This window comes from Salvelinus fontinalis, chromosome 9, assembly GCF_029448725.1.
Source record: "Salvelinus fontinalis isolate EN_2023a chromosome 9, ASM2944872v1, whole genome shotgun sequence".
Classification (NCBI taxonomy): domain Eukaryota; kingdom Metazoa; phylum Chordata; class Actinopteri; order Salmoniformes; family Salmonidae; genus Salvelinus; species Salvelinus fontinalis.
In genome coordinates, this window is record NC_074673.1 from 25,716,322 (window position 1) to 25,729,640 (window position 13,319).

Genomic DNA, 13,319 nt, shown 5'->3' on the forward strand with positions numbered 1-13,319 from the left:
TGACGATTTGAATGGGGTCGATTGCGCGTTCACAGGCACTATAAATTAAAAAACCCTGTAGCTAGTCACTCTTTTGGAGCTGCGTCATGCGCCTGGAGGACACCGACCCGCACCTGTTCCAAGCATTAGTGTTGGGAGTAATCTTTCTCCGGTCATGTTAAGACTCGTTATAGGAGTTAAAAACATCATAAGGTAGTTAATTTAAAGCGTTTTATAGCAATTTATATCCGTTTAGTGCGATTTTGGGACATTTATTTCTGAAACGCTGTGAATCGCTGGGCACGCTTCCAGTTCATGCTGAACGCAGTTGGCATTTCCACATGGCAAGAGGACAGCTTTCCACCAAAAGACGATTAGACCCAAGAAAGGATCCTTTGCCCAAGATACTGACGGAAGAACAGCTCAAAGTAGGACATTTTTATTATGATAAATCGTGTTTCTGTCGAAAAATGTTAGTGGCTTAGGACGCCATGTTTTTTGACGTAGCTTAGGACGCCATGTTTTTTGACGTAGCTTCGCTTGGCGCAAACTGTATTGAAAAGTAAGGATAATTTTAAAAATGTAATTCCGCGATTGTATTAAGAATTAAATTGTCTATCAATCGCTGTCCACCCTATATTTTTTAGTCACGTTTATGAGTATTTATGTATACGAGTAGATCACTGTCTAATATGGCGCACGGACATTTTCTCACCAGCTGGGCTACTTTCCCCATTGTCTAACCATGATTTTGGTGGCTAAATATGCACATTTTCGAACAAACTGTATATGCATGTTGTAATGTGATGTTACAGGGGTGTCATCTGAAGAATTCTGAGAAGGTTAGTGAAAAAAATAATATATTTTGGCGATGTTTACGTTATCGCTCACTTTGGCTAGAATTAATGCTGGGGTAATGTTTGCACATGTGCTATGCTAATATAACGATTTATTGTGTTTTCGCTGTAAGACACTTAGAAAATCTGAAATATTGTCTGTATTCACAGGATCTGTGTCTTTCGATTAGTGTATGCTGTGTATTTTTACGAAATGTTTGATGATTAGTAAGTAGGTAAACACGTTGCTCTATGTAGTTATTCTAGTCCATTTGTGACGGTGGGTGCAATTGTAACCTATGCCATCTACCTGAAATATGCACATTTTTCTAACAAAACCTATCCCATACCATAAATATGTTATCAGACTGTCATCTGATGAGTTTTTTTCTTGGTTAGGGGCTATAAATATCTTAGTTTAGCCGAATTAGTGATAGCTACTGTTGTTGGTGGACAAAGAAAGATGGTGGATTATGCTAATGTGTTTTTAGCTAATAGATTTACATCTTTACATATTGTGTCTTCCCTGTAAAACATTTTAAAAATCGGACATGTTGGCTGGATTCACAAGATCTGTGTCTTTCATTAGCTGTATTGGACTTTAATGTGTGAAAGTTAAATATTTTTAAAAAATATTTTTTTTGAATTTCGCGGCTCTGCCTTTTCAGTGGGGGTGGGGGGGGAGTGCCGCTAGCGGCACCCTCATCCTTCAGGTTAAAGGAGGCCTGGGTAAGGCAAAAATGGCATGTATATAATATGCAATTTTATATGAATTATTTCTCAATTATACTTTTAGATATAAATGTAAAATATATGTCAACAATCCTTCCTCCAAAGGAACATTGTATGGACTACATCCATTTCCTGAAAATCATGGTATTAAAATGCACTATGCCAAAATCGCTCCACGATTTCCTGGTTGCTAATATTTTAGTAGTTTGCCTAATTTCAGTTTGTGAGATAAAACAAGCAAGTATAGTGTAGAGCAGACGCGCAATGCCGGCGGGGGTACACCAAATATATATATATATACACTGCTCAAAAAAATAAAAAGGGAACACTAAATAACACAATGTAACTCCAAGTCAATCACACTTCTGTGAAATCAAACTGTCCACTTAGGAAGCAACACTGATTGACAATAAATTTCACATGCTGTTGTGCAAATGGAATAGACAAAAGGTGGAAATTATAGGCAATTAGCAAGACACCCCCCAAAACAGGAGTGATTCTGCAGGTGGTGACCACAGACCACTTCTCAGTTCCTATGCTTCCTGGCTGATGTTTTGGTCACTTTTGAATGCTGGCGGTGCTCTCACTCTAGTGGTAGCATGAGACGGAGTCTACAATCCACACAAGTGGCTCAGGTAGTGCAGTTCATCCAGGATGGCACATTAATGCGAACTGTGGCAAAAAGGTTTGCTGTGTCTGTCAGCGTAGTGTCCAGAGCATGCAGGCGCTACCAGGAGACAGGCCAGTACATCAGGAGACGTGGAGGAGGCCGTAGGAGGGCAACAACCCAGCAGCAGGACCGCTACCTCCGCCTTTGTGCAAGGAGATGCACTGCCAGCGCCCTGCAAAATGACCTCCAGCAGGCCACAAATGTGCATGTGTCTGCTCAAACGGTCAGAAACAGACTCAATGAGGGTGGTATGAGGGCCCGACGTCCACAGTTGGGGGTTGTGCTTACAGCCCAACACCGTGCAGGACGTTTGGCATTTGCCAGAGAACACCAAGATTGGCAAATTCGCCACTGGCGCCCTGTGCTCTTCACAGATGAAAGCAGGTTCACACTGAGCACATGAGCACATGTGACAGACGTGACAGAGTCTGGAGACGCCGTGGAGAACGTTCTGCTGCCTGCAACATCCTCCAGCATGACCGGTTTGGCGATGGGTCAGTCATGGTGTGGGGTGGCATTTCTTTGTGGGGCCGCACAGCCCTCCATGTGCTCGCCAGAGGTAGCCTGACTGCCATTAGGTACCGAGATGAGATCCTCAGACCCCTTGTGAGACCATATGCTGACACATGCACATTTGTGGCCTGCTGGAGGTCATTTTGCAGGGCACTGGCAGTGCACCTCCTTCCACAAAGGCGGAGGTAGCGGTCCTGCTGCTGGGTTGTTGCCCTCCTACGGCCTCCTCCACGTCTCCTGATGTACTGGCCTGTCTCCTGGTAGCGCCTGCATGCTCTGGACACTACGCTGACAGACACAGCAAACCTTTTTGCCACAGTTCGCATTGATGTGCCATCCTGGATGAACTGCACTACCTGAGCCACTTGTGTGGGTTGTAGACTCCGTCTCAAGCTACCACTAGAGTGAGAGCACCGCCAGTATTCAAAAGTGACCAAAACATCAGCCAGGAAGCATAGGAACTGAGAAGTGGTCTGTGGTCACCACCTGCAGAATCACTCCTGTTTTGGGGGGTGTCTTGCTAATTGCTTATAATTTCCACCTTTTGTCTATTCCATTTGCACAACAGCATGTGAAATTTATTGTCAATCAGTGTTGCTTCCTAAGTGGACAGTTTGATTTCACAGAAGTGTGATTGACTTGGAGTTACATTGTGTTGTTTAAGTGTTCCCTTTATTTTTTTGAGCAGTATATATTATATATATATATATACATATACCTTCACATTTTCAAACAGTGCATTTATATTTTCCAACGGGGCTATACATTTGGGTGAGTTTTTTCTCTCGCCTGAGTAGCCTCGTTTCACTGCCAAAAATAACATTAACAAATCTAGTGTTCAGCGAAATAACAACACAATGTCAAATACTTCTAACCAACCTGCCCTCAAATACACCTCTCCTGTTTTCAACCAAGATCTCAGCGATCACTGCCTCATTGCCTGCATCCGTAATAGGTCTGCGGTCAAACGCTCCCTAAAACATTTCAGCGAGCAGGCCTTTCTAATCAACCTGGCCGGGGTATCCTGGAATGATACTGACCTCATCCCGTCAGTAGAGGATGCATGAATATTCTTTAAAAGTGCCTTCCTCACCATCTTAAATAAGCATGCTCCATTCAAAAAATGTAGAACCAGGAACAGATATAGCTCTTGGTTCACTCCAGACCTGACTGCCCTCGACCAGCACAAAAACACCCTGTGGCGTACTGCATTAGCATCGAATAGCCCCCGTGATATGCAACTTTTCAGGGAAGTTAGGAAAGCTAAGGCTAGCTTTTTCAAACAGAAATGTGCATCCTGTAGCACAAAATCAAAAAAGTTCTGGGACACAGTAAAGTACATGGAGAATAAGAGCACCTCCTCCCAGCTGCCCACTGCACTGAGGCTAGGAAACACTGTCACCACCGATAAATCCACGATAATTGAGAATTTCAATAAGCATTTTTCTACGGCTGACCATGCTTTCCACCTGGCTACTCCTACCCCGGTCAACTGCCCAGCACCCCCCACAGCAACTCGCCCAAGCCTCCCCCGTTTCTCCTTCCCCCAAATCCAGATGGCTGATGTTCTGAAAGAGCTGCAAAATCTGGACCCCTACAAATCAGCCGGGCTAGACAATATGGACCCTCTCTTTCTAAAATGATCTGTCAAAATTGTTGCAACCCCTATTACTAACCTGTTCAACCTCCCTCTCGTATCGTCTGAGATTACCAAAGATTGGAAAGCTGCAGCGATCATCCCCCTCTTCAAAAGGTGGTGACACTAGACCCAAACTGCTACAGACCTGTATCTATCCTACCCTGCCTTTCTAAGGTCTTCAAAAGCCAAGTTAACAAACAGATTAATAACCATTTCAAATCCCACCATACCTTCGCCGCTATACAATCTGGTTTCAGAGCTGGTCATGGGTGCACCTCAGCCACGCTCAAGGTCCTAAACAATATCATAACCGCCATCGATAAGAGACATTACTGTGCAGCCGTATTCATCGACGTGGCCAAGGCTTTCGACTCTGTCAATCACCATATTCTTATCAACAGACTCAATAGCCTTTCTTTCTCAAATGACTGCCTCGCCTGGTTCACCAACTACTTCTCAGATAGAGTTCAGTGTGTCAAATCGGAGGGCCTGTTGTCTGGACCTCTGGCAGTCTCTATGGGGGTGCCACAGGGTTCAATTCTCGGGCCGACTCGCTTCTCTGTATACATCAATGATGTCGCTCTTGCTGCTGGTGATTCTCTGATCCACCTCTACGCAGACAACACCATTCTGTACACTTCTGGCCCTTCTTCGGACAAACTAACCTCCAGATGAGCTTCAATGGCATACAACTCTCCTTCTGTTGCCTCCAACTGCTCTTAAATGCAAGTAAAACTAAATGCATGCTCTTCAACCGATCGCTGCCCGCACCTGCCCGCCCGTCCAGCATCACTACTCTGGACGGTTCTGACTTAGAATACGTGGACAACTACAAATACCTAGGTGTCTGGTTAGACTGAAACTCTCCTTCCAGACTCACATTAAGCATCTCCAATCCAAAATTAAATCTAGAATCGGCTTCCTATTTCGCAACAAAGTCTCCTTCACTCATGCTGCCAAAGATACCCTCGTAAAACTGACCACCCTACCGATCCTCGACGATGTCATTTACAAAATAGCCTCCAACACTCTACTCAACAAATTGGATGCAGTCTATCACAGTGCCATCCGTTTTGTCACCAAAGCCTCATATACTACCCACCATTGCGACCTGTACGCTCTCGTTGGCTGGCCCTCGCTTCATACTCGTCACCAAACCCACTGGCTCCAGGTCATCTACAAGTCTCTGCTCGGTAAAGCCCCGCCTTATCTCAGCTCACTGGTCACCATAGCAGCACCCACCCATTGCACATTCTCCAGCAGGTATATCTCACTAGTCACCCCCAAAGCCAATTCCTCCTTCGGCCGCCTTTCCTTCCAGTTCTCTGCTGCCAATGACTGGAATGAACTGCAAAAAACAATGAAGCTGGAGACTCATATCTCCCTCACTAGCTTTAAGCACCAAATGTCAGAGCAGCTCACAGATCACTGCACCTGTACATAGCCCATCTGTAATATATCCCATCCAACTACCTCATCCCCATACTGTATTTATTTATCTTACTTCTTTGCACCCCAGTATCCCTACTTGCACATTTACCTTCTGCACATCAATCACTCCAGTGTTTAATTGGTATATTGTAATTACTTCGCCACCAAGCCTATTTATTGCCTTACCTCCCTTATCTTACCTCATTTGCACACAATGTATATAGGTTTTTTTTCTACTGTATTATTGACTGTATGTTTGTTTATTCCATGTGTAAGTCTGTGTTGTTGTATGTGTCAAACTGCTTTGCTTTATTCTTGGCCAGGTCGCAGTTGTAAATGAGAACTTGTTCTCAACTAGCCTACCTGGTTAAATAAAGGTGAAATAAAAAATAAAACAGGCAGCTTAGTCAAATAATTAACATCCAATCACATTAACAGTTACTCTTACGGGAAACCTTCGCTCTTGCGTAAACATTTAGAAACAAAACTTTTTTTTTTTTTTTTTGCAAGAATAAAGACGACTTTCGAGTAGTAAAACATGTATAAAAGCAACAGATACCATTAATAAGAAGGGGCTAGAAGCATGAAAATGATTAACTTTGTTAAAGAAAGGCCCCTGAACTCAAGTGTATTTTCTGCATTATGCAATGATATGGGCAGCGACCATGTAACGCTTTTACAACATACAGAAGTGCGCTGGTTATCAAGATTAAAAGTATTGACAAGTTTTTTTTAAATTGGGAGACGAGCTTAAAATTTTCTTTACTGACTACTTGCATGATGACGAGTTTCTCACACGACTGGCCTATCTGGGTGATGTTTTTTCTCTCCTGAATGATCTGAATCTAGGATTACAGGGACTCTCCGCAACTATATTCAATGTGCGGGACAAAATTGAGGCTATAATTAAGAAGTTGGAGCTCTTTTCTGTCTGCATTAGCAAGGACAACACACAGGTCTTTCCATCATTGTATGATTTGTGTGCAAATGAACTGAAGCTTACAGACAATGTCAAATGTGATATAGCGCAGCACCTGAGTGAGCTGGGTGGCAATTACGCAGGTACTTTCCCGAAAATGCACGACAAAAACAACTAGATTCGTTATCCCTGTCATGCCCTGCCTCCAGTCCACTTACCGATATCTGAACAAGAGAGCCTCATCGAAATTACAACAAGCGGTTCTGAGAAGATTGAATTTAATCAGAAGCCACTGACAGATTTCTGGATTGGGCTGCTCTGAGTATCCTCCCTTGGCAAATTGCACTGTTAAGACACTGATGCCATTTGCAACCATGTACCGATGTGAGAGTGGATTCTCGGCCTTCACTAGCATAAAAAACTAAATACAGGCACAGACTGTGTGTGTGTAAAAGGATTTAAGACAGACTCTCCAATACAACCCAACATTGCAGAGTTATGTGCATCCTTTCAAGCACACCCTTCTCATTAACCTGTGGTGAGTAATTCACCATTTTTGATGAACAAATAAGGTTTTATATGTAAGATGGCTAAATAAAGAGCAAATTATTGATTATTGTATTATTATTTGTGCCCTGGTCCTATAAGCGCTCTTTGTCACTTCCCACGAGCCAGGTTGTGACAAAAACGCACGCATTCTTATGTTCAATAAATGTATTGTATAGTGTGTGTGGCAGGCTTACAATGATGGCCGCCGTTGGCTTACAATGATAGCAAAACATGGCGCCGGAGGAGATGGCCGCAGGTTTTACGGTCTCCTAACCAATTGTGCTATTATGTGGTGTTTTTTGCAATATTTTTTTTATTATTTTGTACATAATGTTTCTGCAACCGTATCTTACGGAAGAAAAGAGCTTCTGGATATCAGGAAAGAGATCACTCACCTCAGATTAGACAAAGATTTCTTCAACAACAACAACAAGCAGGACTCACACGATATTCTCCAAACACCCCACAGGGCAGACATCCCAATTATTCGCAAAAGGAAGCGCCGCAGAGGACGAAGAGCCGGATGCCTCGACCGGACCCGCAAAAAGCAACTGGGAAGCTGCCGTTACCGTCAATACTACTCGCCGTGCCTCCCGGGTGGCGCAGTTAGCACTGCGATGCAGTGCCCTAGACCACTGCGCCACCAGAATCTCTGGGTTCGCGCCCAGGCTCTGTCGCAGCCGGCCGCTACCGGGAGGTCCGTGGGGCGACGCACAATTGGCATAGCGTCGTCCGGGGTAGGGAGGGTTTGGCCGGTAGGGATATCCTTGTCTCATCGCGCTCCAGCGACTCCTGTGGCGGGCCGGGCGCAGTGCGCGCCAGCCAAGGGGGCCAGGTACACGGTGTTTCCTCCGACACATTGGTGCGGCTGGCTTCCGGGTTGGAGGCGCGCTGTGTTAAGAAGCAGTACGGCTGGTTGGGTTGTGCTTCGGAGGACGCATGGCTTTCGACCTTCGTCTCTCCCGAGCCCGTACGGGAGTTGTAGCGATGAGACAAGGTAGTAATTACTAGCGATTGGATACCACGAAAATTGGGGAGAAAATTGGGAAAAAAATAAGAAAAAAAAAACATATATATATATATATTACTCGCCAACGTGCAACCATTGGACAATAAACTAGACGAGGTACGATCACGAATATCCTACCAACGGAACATCAAAAACGGTAATATCCTATGCTTTACGGAATCGTGGCTGAATGACATGGATATTCAGCTAGCGGGATATACGCTGTACCGGCAGGATAGAACAGCACTCTCCGGTAAGACGGGGGGCTGTGCATATTGGTAAACAACAGCTGGTGCACGAAATCTAAGGAAGTCTCTAGATTTTGCTCGCCTGAAGTAGAGTATAGTGATAAATTGCAGGTCACACTACTTGCCTAGAGAGTTCTCAGCTATACCTTTCGTGGCTGTTTAGTTACCACCACAGACAGATGCTGGCACTAAGACCGCACTCAGTCAGCTGGAGAAGGAAATAAGCAAACAGGAATCCACTCACCCAGAGGCGGCGCTCCTAGTGGCCGGAGAATTTAATGCAGGGAAACTTAAATCAGTTCTACCAAATCTCTATCAACATGGTACATGTGCAAGCAGAGGGAAAAAAATTCTAGATCACCTGTACTCCACACAGAAACGTGTACAAAGCTCTCCCTCGCCCTCCATTTGGTAAATCCGACCACAACTCTGTCCTCCTGATTCCTGCTTACAAGCAAAAATTAAAGCAGGAAGCACCAGTGACTTGGTCTATAAAAAAATGGTCAGCTGAAGCAGATGCTAAACTACAGGACTGTTTTTCTATCACAGACTGGAACATGTTCCAGGATTCTTCCGATGACATTGAGGAATACACATCAGTCACTGGCTTTATCAATACGTGCATTGGGGACATCGTCCCCACAGTGACTGTACGTACATACCCCAACCAGAAGCCATGGATTACAGGCAACATTCGCACTGAGCTAAAGGGTAGAGCTGCCGCTTTCAAGGTGTGGGACTCTAACCCGGAAGCTTACAAGAAATCCTGCTTTGCCCTGCGACGAACCATCAAACAGGCAAAGCATCAATAAAGGGCAAAGATTGAATCATACTACACCGGCTCCGACGCTCGTCGGATGTGGCAGGGCTTGCAAACTATTACAGACTACAAAGGGAAGCACAGCCACGAGCTACCCAGTGACACGAGCCTACCAGACGAGCTAAATCACTTCTATGTTCGCTTCGAGGCAAGCAACACGGAGGCATGCATGAGAGCATCAGCTGTTCCGTACGACTGTGTGATCACGCTCTCCGTAGCCAACGTGAGTAAGACCTTTAAACAGGTCAACATACACAAGGCTGCGAGGCCAGACGGATTACCAGGACGTGTGCTCCGGGCATGTGCTGACCAACTGGCAGGTGTCTTCACTGACATTTTCAACATGTCCCTGATTGAGTCTGCAATACCAACATGCTTCAAGCAGACCACCATAGTCCCTGTGCCCAAGAACACAAAGGCAACCTGCCTAAATGACTACAGACCCGTAGCACTCACGTCCGTAGCCATGAAGTTCTTTGAAAGGCTGGTAATGGCTAACATCAACACCATTATCCCAGAAACCCTAGACCCACTCCAATTTGCATACCGCCCAAACAGATCCACAGATTATGCAATCTCTATTGCACTCCACACTGCCCTTTCCCACCTGGACAAAAGGAACACCTGGTAATGGCTAACATCAACACCATTATCCCAGAAACCCTAGACCCACTCCAATTAGCATACCGCCCAAACAGATCCACAGATTATGCAATCTCTATTGCACTCCACACTGCCCTTTCCCACCTGGACAAAAGGAACACCTATGTGAGAATGCTGTTCATTGACTACAGCTCAGCGTTCAACACCATAGTACCCTCAAAGCTCATCACCAAGCTAAGGAACCTGGGACTAAACACCTCCCTCTGCAACTGGATCCTGGACTTCCTGACAGACTGCCCCCAGATGGTGAGGGTAGGTAGCAACACATCTGCCACGCTAATCCTCAACACTGGAGCTCCCCAGGGATGCATGCTCAGTCCCCTCCTGTACTCCCTGTTCACCCACAACTGCATGGCCAGGCACGACTCCAACACCATCATTAAGTTTGCTGATGACACAACAGTGGTAGGCCTGATTACCGACAACGACGAGACAGCCTATAGGGAGGAGGTCAGAGACCTGGCCGGGTGGTGCCAGAATAACAACCTATCCCTCAACGTAACCAAGACTAAGGAGAGGATTGTCGACTACAGGAAAAGGAGCACCGAGCACGTCCCCATTCTCATCGACAGGGCTGTAGTGGAGCAGGTTGAGAGCTTCAAATTCCTTGGTGTCCACATCAACAACAAACTAGATTGGTCCAAACACACCAAGACAGTCATGAAGAGGGCACGACAAAGCCTATTCCCCCTCAGGAAACTAAAAAGATTTGGCATGGGTCCTGAGCTCCTCAAAAGGTTCTACAGCTGCAACATCGAGAGCATCCTGACCAGTTGCATCACTGCCTGGTACGGCAATTGCTCGGCCTCCGACCGCAAGGCACTTCAGAGGGTAGTGCGTACGGCCCAGTACATCACTGGGGCAAAGCTGCCTGCCATCCAGGACCTCTACACCAGGCAGTGTCAGAAGGCCCTAAAAATTGTAAAAGACGCCAGCCACCCCAGTCATAGACTGTTCTCTCTACTACCGCATGGCAAGCGGTACCGGAGTGCCAAGTCTAGGTCCAAGTGGCTTCTAAACAGCTTCTATCCCCAAGCCATAAGACTTCCTGAACAGGTAACCAAATGGTTACCCGGACTATTTGCAATATGTGACCCCCCCAAACCCTCTTTTACGCTGCTGCTACTCTCTGTTTATCTTATATGCATAGTCACTTTAACTGTACATTCATGTACATACCCCGACCAACCAGTGCTCCCGCACATTGGCTAACCGGGCTATCTGCATTGTGTCCCACCACCCGCCACCCCCTCTTTTTACGCTTCTGCTACTCTCTGTTCATCATATATGCATAGTCACTTTAACGATACCTACATGTACATACTACCTCAATAAGCCTGACTAACAGGTGTCTGTATATAGCCTTGCTACTCTTTTTCAAATGTATTTTTACTGTTGTTTTATTTCTTTACTTACCTACACACACATACACACACACATACCTTTTTTCCCACACCATTGGTTAGAGCCTGTAAGTAAGCATTTCACTGTAAGGTCTACACCTGTTGTATTCGGTGCACGTGACAAATAAACTTTGATTTGATTTGATTTTTTTTTTTTACATTTGAGAGTGTGCTGACTCTGGTGCAGCTGTTGTTTGAATGTTTGATGGGATACAGGACTATAAAAAGTTTGGGAACCACTGGTGTAGAGGATCATTGTACCATCTAAACATCTGAAATATATTTTCCATAACCAAAAATATAGTATTTTCATTTGTTTGAAGCCGGTGTACAAAAACGAAAGTAAAATATGAAAAACTGAACTTAAAACGGGAAGCACATAGAACAGATCTACAACTTCTTAGACTTGCTTTCAATGATAATGACAGATCTAGAACTCACATTTCTATGAGAATGTTGTCAAGTCACCCCAAAATGTACATATTCCAGCTTGAATTATTTTTATCCTGGTTTCAAGAGGAATTATTCATTTCCATAGGAAAAAGGGAAAATCGACCTAATGTGAAATGAAAGTGAAAGGCTGGAGGTGACAGAATTTAGCAAATGTCCGGCCAAAACTGTTGTGGTGACTAACAAGTAGGCTAAATATAAATATATGTACTGAATGAATGTGTATCTGTGGTTTAGCATGAACAACGAGCTGTTCACGAACACCTGACTGTTCTGCTGACCACTGCAACCGCGATCATGCAACAGGAAGTGTTGGGATGGGGCTAACTTTTACAACACTCAATAGCTTTGATTTCACCAGTGTACCTAACCATCTCATGTTTTGGTGGCAAGCATGTACAGGACAAATAATTGGCGAAAGAAAGGAGTACGTAAACTGTCAATGTATTATGACACATAATTTGGCCTTGATTCAGCAGCACACAATAACAGCTGGCCTTTGAGTGCCTGATATTGCCATGTAACGTTATAAGCCATTCATTGCTTGCATGTTTGTTAGCAAGCTAACTAGCTACTCGCATACCGGTAACTTAAAACGAGAAGGCTAACCAAAGATAGTGGACAAATGAAGATGTCTCCCTCAAACCGTTTACCAAAAGGTCACAGTTCCGGTCTACTTAAGTGGTGTCATTGGATAGGTAATTGTTCTAAAGTTACAATTTGAGCGAACAAGTTGGCTAGCCATGCCCATGGGCATCCTCCAGAAAGCTCAACTAGGTAGCTGTAACGTTAGCTACTAGCCGGGCACTTTGCGTAACGTTAGCTAGCTAGCTACATTTTAACATTAGCCATGAGCACATTGTACCAACCATATATTTATCTCCACGGTACCAACACACTAGCTGTCTACTACTGTTCAAACTGACTGTAGTTTATATACGTGGACATTTGATGCTAGCTAGGCCCGTTTTGTTGTGTCGGCCTGACTGGCTGACAACAGACACAGAGCGCAGGCCTGTGCAACACAAGGAAAGCGACTTGGTATCATATAAACTGTACGCCTGCCGCTTTGATTCTGGAATCTTACCATTTGAAGTATCCGTCTAAGCATGCTCGATATCGATTTATGTTTGACTGTAAAATGAAATACGATTAATGTTCCAAGGGAAAAGTTTTAGCCCGTTGTTGGTTCTCGGAACACCTGACCAAGCCCACTGCTTCTGGGGCGGGGCAGAGCTCCGTCTGAAGTAAGGGCTACATTCAAGACATTTAATTGTTTTCAAACGTTGGATAGCCGGTGACTTTACTGTATTTCAGAGGGCAACAGGACCCCATCATAGAGATAGTTGGAGGACTAAACTTGTATATAACCCATTTTAGCAAGTACATTGCAGTTGAGGGCTTTCACCATTTTAAAGTATTCAACTGGGTGGGGATTTATTTGGGTTGGGAGCGATC

At 44.8% G+C, this 13,319-nt stretch overlaps 1 protein-coding gene across 1 annotated transcript in view; it reads right to left on the reverse strand.

Moving 5' to 3' along the window:
- The window catches only part of LOC129862332 (early endosome antigen 1-like), a 57,005-nt gene extending 43,892 nt beyond the window's left edge, over positions 1 to 13,113 (reverse strand). Inside the window, exon 1 of the mRNA XM_055933854.1 lies at positions 12,949 to 13,113. Coding sequence (XP_055789829.1) covers positions 12,949 to 12,972 — 24 coding nt within the window. The 5' untranslated portion in view covers positions 12,973 to 13,113. The remainder of the gene's footprint in view (positions 1 to 12,948) is intronic.
- Positions 13,114 to 13,319: the final 206 nt, after the last annotated feature.